General features: G+C 38.9%; 1 protein-coding gene across 2 annotated transcripts in view; it reads right to left on the reverse strand.

The window, feature by feature from the left end:
* NEMF (nuclear export mediator factor) overlaps window positions 1–13,659 on the reverse strand; it is a 29,536-nt gene extending 15,877 nt beyond the window's left edge. Inside the window, exons 1-16 of one of the 2 annotated variants that reach the window (XM_019550992.1) lie at window positions 13,571–13,659; window positions 12,721–12,823; window positions 12,178–12,303; window positions 11,938–12,086; window positions 11,629–11,696; window positions 11,172–11,258; window positions 9,458–9,534; window positions 7,421–7,491; window positions 7,256–7,331; window positions 6,135–6,197; window positions 5,586–5,663; window positions 5,006–5,214; window positions 2,790–2,969; window positions 2,329–2,392; window positions 1,414–1,502; window positions 748–851 (exon numbers count right to left, since the gene is read on the reverse strand). In XM_019550992.1, coding sequence (XP_019406537.1) covers window positions 748–851; window positions 1,414–1,502; window positions 2,329–2,392; window positions 2,790–2,969; window positions 5,006–5,214; window positions 5,586–5,663; window positions 6,135–6,197; window positions 7,256–7,331; window positions 7,421–7,491; window positions 9,458–9,534; window positions 11,172–11,258; window positions 11,629–11,696; window positions 11,938–12,086; window positions 12,178–12,303; window positions 12,721–12,823; window positions 13,571–13,629 — 1,603 coding nt within the window. In that variant the 5' untranslated portion in view covers window positions 13,630–13,659. Of the gene's footprint in view, window positions 1–747; window positions 852–1,413; window positions 1,503–2,328; window positions 2,393–2,789; window positions 2,970–5,005; window positions 5,215–5,585; window positions 5,664–6,134; window positions 6,198–7,255; window positions 7,332–7,420; window positions 7,492–9,457; window positions 9,535–11,171; window positions 11,259–11,628; window positions 11,697–11,937; window positions 12,087–12,177; window positions 12,304–12,720; window positions 12,824–13,570 lie in introns of those variants that run through there. The other variant, XM_019550993.1, reaches the window with a different exon arrangement.
* Window positions 13,660–13,880: the final 221 nt, after the last annotated feature.

Consider the following 13,880-nt stretch of genomic DNA (forward strand, 5'->3'; position numbering starts at 1 on the left):
TAGGCAGAGGGAGCAGGTTTCCCCCTCCCTCAGGAATGCAGCCAGCTCAAGAGACCAGCCAGGGTGTGGTCCCCTCCATGCTGGTCCACCCTAATCAAATGGTTGCTGCTCAGAGATTTTAGTCACAGTGTCACAGGGCAGAGATTTTGGGGAGAAACAAGGTGGCTTTCTGCCACAGGCCCCATGCAGCTGAGCTCCCACAGCCACCAGGGAAAAGCAGCTTTTGCAAAGATGCCTGGCAAAGCGGAACGTCCCTCGTGCAGCACCTTACTCAACCTGTGCATAGCCCAACATCTCTGCAGTAGTTCCAGTGCTCAGGCCCTTGCTGTGTGCATGGTGTTGGCATGGTGGCAGCAGCAGCCGCAGGAGCCCCTTTGTTGCCGAGTGTAGTGCCCTGTGACTGAACCCCAGCACCCCTTCCCCCTCCTCGTTGGGACCTGCAGTTTGCTGTGGGCTTGGGCTGGCAGTGGAGCATGGGGACTTGCCACAGTACTCCAGGCTCATGGCCATAACTATTGGCTACAACAATCAAAAAAGCCAATAACTTCATTTCTCCTTTTATCAGTGCTGATCTGACAGCCAACCAAAATATCGGCACATCCCTAGTTTGTATATAAAATGTGTTCGGTGACCAAAATAAACAGATCTAATAGTATTCTTCAGTTTTATATCCACAATACATAAATACACAACAATCAGCAAAGAAAACAAAATCTGTGTTGACATGCCTTATTTAATCTTACTAACCTGATTTCAAGTATCGTTTCACAATCATTTCATTCTGCTGTTGATCTCTTCCAGCTATAATGAGGTAATTTTCAGAGCTAATGAACCACAGGAACTTCTCAAACCTGTCAAATTGTATCATACCATTTAGCGTAAGATAACTGGAATTCTTTACTTATCACAGAGGATATGTTTTTCATTAAATATATTGCATCGTTGACCACTTGTATTTTTAAATACTGATTTTTTTTAGCTCAATACAAGCACTGATATTAAGGTGATATAAACAAAAAAGTCTTGCTGCCTGTAGCTTGGTTTTCCATCCTACCAGTATTTGCTGTACTATACCTTTGATACCCCTTCGCTAAGAAACTGATTATATAATCTCTCTAATTCTTCTCCTGGATATACAAATGACCCAGGCAAACATTTAGGATGATATTGCCTCAAACCCACAAAAGGATCTGCACAGGCAGATGTATGTACTTATGCAGGGCTCTGTTGAAGGCTTCCTTCCCTATTGCTCTACAGTCAGGGTCAGAGCCTGTCACAGTGAAACTACAGCAGCTGCCAGCCAGGACAGGTGTACTACCTGAAAAGCTATTTTCATCTTATTTTTTTGACGGTGTTCTTTTTAAAATGCACACGTTTATGACATCTCAGAGAGAATCATAAAAAATTACTTGCCAATAAACCTTCCTTGCTTTCTGAATGGTAGTAACTGTTTGAACTTCCTTCAGTGTTTGCTTTGTCTTCTTTTCAGCTGATTTGAATGCCTGTTTAGGTAAACATGGACCATCACAATTCCATAAATGCAATAATTATATAAGTACCAATTCAACAGTGAGGGGATATGGAGACTCTGTCAAATGGCTTTTTGATGGCGCTCAGTAGCTATGACAGCAGGAGCCATAACAATTAGGTATCTGATAAGTTCTTTAGAGTATATGTTATAGAGAAACTACAAGACTTTGTAGCAAAGACCTGCGTTTTTCAAAATGATATATGTTTCAGGACAACCTTTATTGAAACAACTGTATATTAAGAAATGGTATTTAGTTTAGAAACAACAGCCTATATCAACTGATGGGCTTTGCTAGCTCTAAAATTATCCTGCCTAGGTGTATTTCTAGGCCTAAATACCGTTTCTTAACATGCAGAATTAAAGTTGTGTCAGTAAAAGTTGTTCTGAAACATTTTTGATTTTGAAAAACACAGGTCCTCTTTACAAAGTCTTGTAGATTCTCTATAACGTACACTCTAAAGAACTTATCAGATACCTAATCGTTATGGCTCCTGCTGTCATAGCTACACCGTTCCATCACAAAGCCATTTGACAGAGTGTCAATACTGATAAAAACCAAGTCATTTTTAAAGCTGAAATTTATCAGCCTTATATTTGATTAAATCAGTTTGGCAAATTAACAGCCATAAAGAGAAATGAACTGCAGGGAAGCTTAAAAAATTCAGTTGTCCAACTATTATAAATGCAAAAAGTAATTTGAAAATTCAGTGACGAAAGTTCAAGTTTTACACATTGGAAGTATTTTAGGTCTTTGCTTTTCATGATATTCAAAACAAATCAGAAAAAAATATCAGTACCTTCTCTGCAGCTTCAACTGTCTTCTGTGTTTTTTTTGCTGCATGCCTCTTATGATCATAATACCTGTGAAACACAGATCAGTTTACATCTAAAAACTCAGCATTCATTCATATAGCTCATTTCTTCCCATTGTACTTCACATCTGCAGTAAGCATTCCATCTGGTAATGGACTATGTTATATGTGGCTTAGCTCTTTTCTTACTGTGTGCCTGAAAACTTTAATCAATCAGTTACTTCTTTCCCTCACACGGCATGCAGGGTATTGAGCTGATGTTCACTTTGGAGAGAAAGAAGCCACTCTTATGCGCATGTATCTATGCTCAGAGTGATCAACATGCATTTAACATGGCAGTCAGAGAATACTTGATACTAAAACAGTAGTAGCCATCACTGCAAGAGCAGGGAAGCATCCATTCTACAGCTAAAATAATAAACTACCAAGCCCAGTCTAAATCTTACTTTTTGGCATTGGCATAGGCAGACAAGCTGAGATCAACATCAACCAATAATGGTTTGTTTTTCTGTGGTTTCTTCAGCTGTTTGGTTTGATTCTTTTTCTTTTTTCCTTTTGGCTCCTCCTTTTCTTCGTTCGCTGGATCAGCTTCATCATCATCTTCCTCAGACAGTACATAAGGGTTCCTACCCCAACATTAAAGGACAGTATTAAAAATATTCCAGACCTTTTCTTTTAAAATCCAGCATTATGCTTTCCTCCAAGAAATTTCATTTCCCCCCCAAAATTTGGTTTTGGCACAAACTGGATCAAAACCAATTTTTAAAACATTAGCTGCAAACAAATCACAGCCTGCAACATGAGGCTGATGTTTTTGTTGGTTTCACTGCTAAGAGAAGCAGGGAATGTGACACTGACATGAACTTCAATGTCACAGAACAGGACAGACAAGCAGGCAATTTCCAAGGCAGATATGGATATGCAGCTTCCAGGGTCTTCAGTCCCATGGAAGAAACCTGCACAAAAGCTAGAACTTTTCTTTGGATTCAGTAAAAATTTGAATGTAACATTTCAGGCTCAACAAGCCAGCACTTTTCTTCTGAAACTTTGTTCTGTTGCACCATTTCTGATCTCTTACCTAAGGAGCTCATTCCTGCTAGCAACCTAAAAAATATGCTATGCTTTTAGAAGAGAAAGCATACTTAGTATATATGGTTTTGAGGATATGTATTCCAAAAAAGGAAAACCAAGATAAAACGTATGATATTCTATTACTGACATCTGTGCAAAGTAAAGGATTGTGGCTCTACATATATAGGCAGGTAATGAGCTGAGATTTTGTAAAATTCCTGTTCAATCATCAACAGCCAATGTGATATACATTGTGAATATGTACTGCTCTGAGTTGCTCTTGGCTCCTTATCAGCACAGTGAACCTTGTTTTCTATTGTTGTGTTTGGTAGAGTGTAGCCAAATGACAAAGGAGTAGCACATAGCTTAGTAATACTTTTCATAGAGTTAAGTATGACTGTTCGTTTCATTGACTTTTTTACTGTGGATGTGAGATTCACTTCATGTGACCTTAATTTGTCAAAAAAAAAAACCCGTCTGAAGCAGCAGTGGGACTTACAACACAGAAAGTAAATTGTGACAAACCAGTCCCTGGAATCAAGATAGTTCAGTCTTCTGTTGTACTTGGAAGCTGGATTATATAACTAGAAATCTGTAGGTTAACTTTTAGAGGAGCTTTCTGAGAGCTCTCCTAGCTTTTAAGACATTTTCAGCTATCAGTTTTCTACTCTGTTGGGCTTTTCTATATACCAGCTCAGATTCAGATTCAGGATTACAGAGTTACACCTTTAATAAACTCCACAGGGCGCATCTATGCAAGACGCTATGGTGAAATAGTGTCAGTGGGCACGAACCCTGATGTCAATGCTACTGTGCAGCAGCAAAGGAAACAACCTGTGTGGCCCTGGGACTGTGCAATCCGGTGCATGTGTAGACATGCCCGCTGTTACATACATTACTGTTCAGTGCCAATACATTCAGAAACCTTTTTGGTTTTGTATCTCAAATGGTGAATCTTTTTTCTAAATGCATTCTAGGCTCCAATCAAATATCAAGCTCCATTTCAAGGTTTTTACTGGAAGAAGTAAATCATCTGTATCTTGAAATCTAACACTCCCACTGGGCTATTTTATTTTTACCAGCCAGTGCTCCACCATTTAAATCTTTGTAAGGATTTTTTTTTTCCTGGGGTCAAAGTATCACAAGAAACTCTACGGATCACTGAGCTACATGCCTGGAGTTGCCTGCTATATCGGCTTTTGTCTACTTAAGCAGTTCAAAGGTAACGGCTTATGCTGAAAAGTGGCAGAAAGTGTCCCAGAGGCAAGAGTGATTGTGACCCCAGAAGCATTTTTACTGCCTCTGGGACACTTTCTGCCACTTTTCAGCACGAGCTGCTACCTTTGGCTTTTGTCTACTTAAACAATCTATTTCACTAACCAAATTAAAGAATAAACAAGAAGGAAGAGGGATTCTGAAGCTCCAGCTGAGTGTACCCATCTGTCTGCTCATAAAGCCTTGTTCCTTTAGTGCTGCTATCACACACTGAGCAACTGGGAACTGACAAACCATGCAAACAGAAATGAAGATCCTCTTTTCCCAGTTATTCTGTTGTTCATGCAATTCACCTGTTGATCTACAACACACTTACTTCAAGAGCATTGTGATATGATTTGTCTGAAGCCTCAATTCTTTGATTGCACTTGCAACAGGGTCGCCCTGAGCTTGAGCTTCTTTTACAATCGCTCCAATTTCAGTCCAGTCTATCTGGTTGGCCAGTGCACTGCGAACCACTTGGATAGCACGGTCTACTATCTCGAGGTTCATTTCTACAAGCTCTCCTTTTACCTTATCAATTTCCTTGAGAGAAAAAAAATCCTTTATTATAACTCAGATAAAACAATCAAACAGAACAAAACATTATTTTTCTTAAAATGCTGATTTAAATTAAATATAAATCCAATTAATGAAACTGCATGAAAAATCAAGGTGAAGTTTCAATTCCTGCAACTAGGTCTGGCCAGGTGACACCTTACAGAAAAAGTGCAAAGCACTGATAATCATTGCAGGCAGGTGAGGTCTCCCCAACAAAGTACCAAGTGCTCACCAGTAAGAAAGCACTTAATCTTGGGCTCTGATTTAAAACTTAGTAGTATGACAGACCCCATTCTCCATGGAATGTTAAAAAGCACTTATTTAAGACTTATCCTATGAAAACACATCAGTTCTACCTGAGCTTGATGAAGAGCTTCTAGTCTATGTTCGTGATCCTTACGAACATTTTCCAGCTTCTTCATTGCTTGTCTTTCCTTTCAAAACAAAAGAGAAGAAAGAAATTCTTACAAACTGTACCTTTGATAATTTAAAATGCTGTTAGATATTCATTGTGCCATGTTCCAATGCAGAGAAGAAAGCAGTGGAAGAGGATTCTGTGCAGCATTGTTACAGAAAGAATAGTGATAGCGACTTCAGTGATAGCTAGATAGGGATTCCATAACAAGATACTCAATGACACAGGTGTACAGATTAATCATCATCCAAGGAGAAACATAACTTTGGTAACAACATTAGTAGTAAAAGCAGTTTTCAAACGAGAACTGTGCTGGATGCACCTGGCTTCAAGCTTGCTCCACACAGGCTAACCCATTATTTTTAGTTGAACAATACATCTCCCACTATCCAAGCCATATAGAATCAGTTTGCCTATACTGAGCAAATGTCCAGTATCCTGAGTTCTGCAGGAGTAACATCAGCTGTTCCATTTTTGAATGAGACCGTACCTGTTGCAAAGCTTTCAGGTCAATCTTCTGGCCTTCTAGTTTGGAATAAAATTCATCCACTGCCTTCAAGAGAAGAAACTGATCTCAAAGAGTGCAATAACCTGGATTAGGAACAATTAAGAGGACCAGGGAGATTTTGTTCACAGAGGAGACAACTGCAAACCAAGACCCTAACACTCCTAGTCTCAGCATCTTCCCCTGCTCTTTCCATCTAGCAAAGACATCAGTTCAAGAAAGTACTCAGCCCATCCCATGCTGTAAGTGTGGAGCTAGTTATCTAGTTAGGGACCTTGCTGAAATGAACCTAAATTCCATATTACTAACCAATGTGGTAATGGAGGGGAACCTGTTCCTTAGCCCAAAGGTTGTGCAGTCTTTGAAATTACTACAGCTACAGCCATCTCTGAACCAATTGTTTAAAATTAAGTCCAAATCAAGCACATAACAGTCAGTCCAGTTCTTAGTGGCTCCAACAGGCAGAAACTCTGCTTTGAACATGTACTTTTTGGCTTTATTTAAGCTACTAAAAATCCTCAATACTGTGAAGGAAAGTGAAAAAATAAAAGGGAAGAACTGCAAGAGAATGAAATGGGGACTAGAGATCAAATTTACAATGAAATCACTATATGCAAGTCATTCACTGTATTTAACTAAGGACTCAAAAGGGCAGCATGTTCATATTTTTGGAAATCTGTGCCATGTGCCTGTGGTTCTTAAGTTATAGATCACCATACCTTTTCCTATTACCTTTAGCTATAAATCTACCATCTAAAAATTCCTATTTTTTCCCCAACAAAATTTGTTTAAACAAGTTAGAAATGATAATGCTGTCAGAACATGTCTTGCACCAAATGCCTCAAGCTGCATTTCAGTCACCAGAAATAACAGACAAACTGGGACCACCAGAGTCAGCTTATCATCACAAAACATTTAATTTAGCCTCTCTCCCTTCCCATAACTTATAGGATACTTACTGCTTAAGTAATTTTACCCATCAAACTGAAGCTAGTCACTACTTTTGAGGGCTCTATATTTTTATTAAAAGTTTCTGCACCATATTTTCTTTAACTTTTTCCACGCCCGCCAGTCACTTAAGTACAGTATCAGCAAAAGCACTGTACCTTATCAAATGATTCAAATTCCAGGTACGGACATTTTGAATGTTGAGAAAACAAGAAGGGGTGAAATTCCTCATATCTGCAAAATATGCATTTAATAGTATCACTGAAAACTAATTTATAGTATGCAAACTAATAGAAAAAGGAGGCAACACATCAGATACTTACGTGAGAATCTCTTCTACAGGCTTATCTGGTTCTAGGCTTGGCTTTTTTTCCCTTTTCTGTATGATATAACCCTAAAAAAATAATTAAAAAAGCCATGCACATTCATTTGTTTTTTACGAGGAGGGTACATTTTCCTCTCTCTGGCTAAGATAGGAATAGGTGAAAGATATTTGGTTTCCCAGTGCATTTGGTCTCAGATGTTTACTTCTTCAGTACCGAGATCTTATGTGTAGGGATCTACCTAATTTGAGGAGGCAGCTGGCTGATTTTGCGGGGCCGGCTGCCATATACATGGGCTGATCATGGTGTGGCGCTTCCATACCTTTGAATGGCTGAAGCCCCAGTGGCCCTGCCCCTCGCTGCTGAAGGGCTATCAAGTGGCACCACCCCTTCCCCTTCCTTCTAGGGAGCCAGCATTTTATTTTCAGTAAGTTGTCTTTTCTTTTTTTTCCCCACAGACTTTGTGGACATTGCTCACTTTCAAGGCCAATGTCGTATTTCATGATTTCCACAAAATCGTGATTTTGGTAGGTCCCTACTTATGTGCTTAACTGAATTATTACGTAAAATTCTGCCCATATATCTCTAGCTATTTTTCCATTGCACTGCATACTGGATACTGAATTTCAGCAACAATTTGAAGACTTTCAAAATTTACACCCTACAACCTAAACAAGGCTACTTAGATTACCATGCAAAACCTGGTGAGTCAGAATCAAGATGCTCAATCTGTGGTACGACTGAGTCTCTTCCATGTAGGTGTTACGAAAATATTTTTTTCTGAGTCTGTTCCCTTATATGATGAAAGAAAAAGATTGGCTAGACTGTCACTCAATTTGGCCACTAAAATCAAAGTGAGAGTGAACCAAGCTCAAAAGTTTGCTCAAGACTTGTTACTGTAATAAACAGATGCATACCTGGCTATCTTTCTAATAAGGACTTAATTATTTATTGTATTAAGTGTAGAATAAATTATGGTCACATTGCTTACTAACAAATGAATACCTTGAAGACATAAGACAAGGACACTAAATTTTGATTTCTCAGCAAGCAGCAGGCTAACAGAAATCATTTTGATAGCCTTGAAATAGTTTAGAGGTTAAAAAAAAAAATCAGCAAAAATGCTTTAGTACAATGTCAGCAGATGCATTAAATTGATTCCCTTAACTCATCTGACAGCTGCAAGTTCAAGGCAAGGAGCCCATTATGAATTCTTTGTTAGTATATGGAAAAAAAACATCTGTCTCTCTGTAGTCTACAATGTTGTGCAGACACCCTAAGCTAATTTCAAATAAAACAGCTCAGATATCAGAAGCAATCTAGCTGTGGCAGCGAGGAATTCATAATGGGCTAATTTATTTGAACTTCTAGAAGCATTACAGTTTGCAGGGTTGTTATGACCACAGGAAAAAAAAGAGAAATAGATGACACCATAACATTAATAAAAGACATAGCACAAGCACTTAACACAGAAACAACAACAGCATACATGTACATCACTTTCCAATTAGAATTATTAGCTTTTATTACAAAGTTTAATTTTGGAATTCTTAAATTTAATTGATCTAGTAAAATATGGTTAAATAGTCTCTCCAAGAAGACTGGTAATAACGATTAATTATTCACAAATGACTAATTACTGGTAGCTAGCCATCTTCAATTTTTCATGAGATAATGTTTGCATGCCATATCAAGACACTAAAAACTGTTTTCAAAATTTATAATGAAAAAATATATTACAAAAGTTCCATGTGCAAGCTGTATACACTCAGGTCTACTATATATAGTAGCATGATTATACAGATAAGTTCTTAATGTGCACCTTTTCTACTACAAAAAAAAACCATACTCTGTACAGAAATACTATATAAGACCTATCAGATTATGATGGTGTAAAATAATCCGTCAAAGATCTCTGCTTCATATCCCCCACACATTCATATCCAAAACATAAGATAATTTTATGTCAGATGTAGACAATCCCTGTGACTAACTAATCAGATTTCACTGTATTTGCATGGTTCTATGAAGACTTACCTTTCCACTAAAGTTTTCAGTTATCCTCATGTATTCTTCTGCCTTTTGTAATGCAGCAAATAGCTTTTCAATATTTTCTAAAGAAAAATCGGGTATTTTAAAAATAAACAGTGTATTGCTTAAACAGCAGTTGTAGGCTTGAGACTGATCTGCATTTCTAGTTAAAGGTACAGGGAAATTTTCTTCAATGTACCTATCCAGTCAGTTCTAGAAGGTATCTTACCCTGTGAAAATCCCTTAAAGCAGCAGTCTTATAATTTTGTTTTTTAAAAAGAGTTCATCTTACTAAAGTTATCTTTAGTTATCAATTCTTTGCATTGGCTACAACTGTTCAATTTCAAAGCAAGCCTCATTTATGTCTTTTTATCATAAAGATATATTATAAACAAAGTAAAAAAAAGTTTCACACACAAAATATTTAAGTGCTGGCACAAACAACTGCAAATGAACCAGACTGTGTGAGGGAAGTTGCCAGTTTGTGTCTGGCTATACGACTACGATCATTATTTCTGAAAGATCATCACTAAAATGTCTCCACTACCACATCACACAATGTTGTAACAAGCAAGCATTAAAATTAAATTATTTTTATTCATAAAAGATGTACATAATAAAAACCCTCCTTCCAAAAATATCCAGATTACAGCTACAATACTATACATTCTAACTTTACTACCTCAATCTGAAATTACACTTTCCAAATGAGTAAGGAAAACCTCTTTTCCATATACTCAAAATCCTCCAGCTTGTATTTCAATCCATATAAGACTTCCGGATTCTGACACTAACTCTTCTGTACAATGCTCTCTTATGAAAAGCCCTTTATTAATCTTTTCAATGCCAGAATAGTTGTACCCTACATGATGCTATAATATGCTGTGTGTAGACAAAACAAGGGGCATGTGTGCATGACACTTTCAAGTGGGTTAAATGCTTTTGCACAACTCTAATGGCGTTGGTGTTTGCATGCGTCGGCAGCCTATTGCGCATTAATTCCAGCCACTGTAGCAAATTCAGCAGCGTAATACTCCTTAAATGACTGGGGGCGCAGCAAAGAAACTGCTCCGAAGAGTTTTAGTTTGCTGCCCTACAGTTGCGGAGTGAAGCACCAGACTCTGTAGGAAGTCCCTGCAGGCAGCCTGGCAAGGCAGGCTCTACCCAAGGAAAAAAAACCTAACCAACAGTGAGCCTGATCATTTTCCCCACCTCCACCTTGGACCCTGCTTGCCTGAGGTGCGCAGAGGTCCGGTGCTTTCCTCTGCAGCTGTGGTGCCCCCCTGGGACCGCCTGAGCCGGGTGCCACCTGGTGAGGACCGCTGCTGCCACGGAGGAGAGCACTCCCTCCCCCCCAGCGCAACCCAGGGACAGCTCTGCCCGCTGGCAGCTCGCCCTCTCCTCCCTACTGCCAAAGAAGCAGGTAAGTTTGAGTGTGTGCATGTCAATTTAGGACCCCGGTTTTGTCTACACACACCCATAAATACTCAGAATCAGAGTGAAAGGGATGGAAAAATATAAGGGCACATACAATTCATGTGGTATAAAGAGAATATGGGACATCCCAAAACTGGAAAAAGTTAAATAAATGCTTAACGATGTAGTCAGAACTTCTGTATTGAAAGGCTATGCATCTCTTTAGAAACTGTATTTCATAACTTGAGAATACATGGACAATACACTGTACTTTCATTTTTATAAATATTCCATGCTCACATACCTTTATTTTCCATATGTTGATCTATTTTGACACTGCCAGAAAATCCCATTTCTATAAGGCAGTGTTCAATGAGGGTTGCTCCATAAGCTATAAAGAGAGAAAGCAATTAGAGAAAGCAAGTCAAATGTTCAGGCTGGAGCCTACATCAAGACTAAATTAATTTCTACCCTGAGTAAGACATTTAATTTTAGGCCTTAGTAACACAATGAGCACTGTGTGGGAAGGCCCTATGCCCTCTAGTGCTTTTTTAAGAATCCCAGTTACATTCCTACAATTTTGAGAGGCAGGTTTCAGATTAAACATTTAGTCTTTTAAAGAAGATATATTTATAGAGAAGGAAAGTAGTGCCTTGCACTTTCTGGTAGAGTTTTTCAAATTGTTTTAAACATTTCTTGTTTTGGTCAAAAATGAATGCACGTCCTTTACAAAATGAAGTATGTGACAGTATTTTACTTACGAAGAAGTGGGTTAAGAACCCTTTTCAGCAGTTCCCCTTTGGGTGCGTTTGATATTGTTTCAGTCAGCCTAGGAAACAAACAGAGAGGAGAGCTGCCAACCCAAACAACGTATGTGCAGGGCTAAACAGATTTGGGGCATTTTATTGACAGTAAAAGAAACCAAATAATTTCAGTTCTGTATGAGGCATCCTGACCACCTAAAAAAATGCTAAAAGCTTTAAAAAACTATTTAGACATGTACTATTTTTACATTTAGAAGTGGTTTTGCTTTGTTTCCAGTACTGATGTTACAGAAATAATGTAATTACCGTTCCAAAGTAGGTAAAGGTTCAGGTACTTTAGCACTGTCCACTGGGTACCGTTCCCGGACTGCAAATTTAACATCATCTGCTTCATCTGTGCGAAACCTCAGGATGTTTAAAATTGTGTACTCATAGTCTGTTAGAACAATGTTTCCCTGAAATACCACAAAATATCAAAAATTAATCATGATTAAAGTCCATATTAAAACACACTATTCTGGGGTGGGGGGGGGGTTATCAACTTACCCTATCATAGAGCTCAATGATTAGGTGATAGGCTGCTTCGTCACTTCCAAACTGAAAATCCACAATTCTGTCAATGCCCAGCTGTTTCACACTGACAAGCCTTCGAGACTTTAAATGCTTACGACACTGCCAAAGGAGGAAAAGAGGATGTTAAAACGCATGCAAATATAAAAGAAGCTGTAAAATAATAAAACTACTCAGAGTATTTTACAGTGAAATATTTCTTCAGCTACTGCCCCTTCTGTGACATCGATTTAATAGCTTTACCACACTGACTACAGATAAATCAAGCTATGCTATGCTCATCTTCATGAAAACTAATGAATTTAAATGGAAAGAAATGAAACATTTTTGGTGGTATGCACTCACACTTATAGTATCAAAAACAGTTGAATCACCCGGGGTCACTGTAAGAAGAAAAAGGCCCTCACCCTGAAGCGAGACCCACTCAGGTCTCCTGCTAAACTACCTGGCAAAATGAATACAAAGCATTAGTCTTTTGATATCCAGTCTTCTCATAAGGCAACCAGTAAGTTAATATACCTTCATTGCAAAGCCAGATGGCATTGTATTCTTCGGCCACTCAAACTCTGTTGTGTGAATCCGTATACCAGATTCAAGGAGAAGAGTAGCCTTGCATTCTGGCCTGTTGAAAAAAAAAAAGAATCACCATTTAACACTTTAAAAGCCATCAGTTTATTACAGAAACTACATTACATATCTGTGCTGGCATTTGAGCTGAACATAAAGGTACCAGAGATAGGTGTGTACCTTCATCCATGCGTAAGAATGAGTGAAAATATCAGCAGGGCAGAAATACTATTAAGGCCAGGTTGGAAACAAAAATTCAAAATATGTTTTTACATGTATAGGGTTGATTTTACAAAACTAAACAGGATCACTTCAATATCTGGGATTACCACACTTCTTAAGAAAATCACCTTGAGAAGGCTTCCCTCCTTGTTCACTGCAGAGTTGGCCCAATGTGTTGGAAAGGAAAGACAGCAGTATTTAGAAAGAGGCAGTGAACAGATCAACCTGGATAACCAGAGGGTCCAGTCTCAAACACAGGAGACTAGCAATCTTTTGGTCACACCTGTTGGCCATTACAGCATACGCACTGCTCTTGGCGTTTCCTCGAGAAAGGCTATTTCAGGCATACCATGCACATGCTCTTTAATTATTATCTGTATCTCAATTGTTTTCACACCTTTTCACAACGATTATTTTACCAAGTTTCTGAGAACACCCACAACCAAACTGCTTCTTTAAGGCAGAAAACCACCACTACCTTACTGGAAACAAGTCTATACAATTAACAGCACGCGATACTGATGCTCGGTTGCTACATCTGAATAAATACGGAGCGTTAAGAAATGTTAAAACCTCTTACTTCTGCAGGCGGATAAGGTATGTTTTGTTATCCACGTCGTAGACGTTGTACACTCTCATCCCCAGTAAGCTGTTAAAACAGAATGAAACCCACGATGTGTGAACCTAGGATCTCATTCTTGTATGATCAGACTTGGCAACAATTAAAGTCAGCCTGCATAGCAGCGACTGGCAGCCTGGTGCCACGGGGTCCTTGCCAGGGCGTGCGGGGTGCCACGCGAGGCTACGTTACCAGACATGACTTGTATGATAATCCCAGGTCCCAGGTGGGAGCCCAGGGGGCTGAAATCACACTGCCCTGCGGCCTGGCC

This window comes from Crocodylus porosus, unplaced genomic scaffold (assembly GCF_001723895.1).
Source record: "Crocodylus porosus isolate Cpor-Errol unplaced genomic scaffold, CroPor_comp1, whole genome shotgun sequence".
NCBI lineage: Eukaryota > Metazoa > Chordata > Crocodylia > Crocodylidae > Crocodylus > Crocodylus porosus.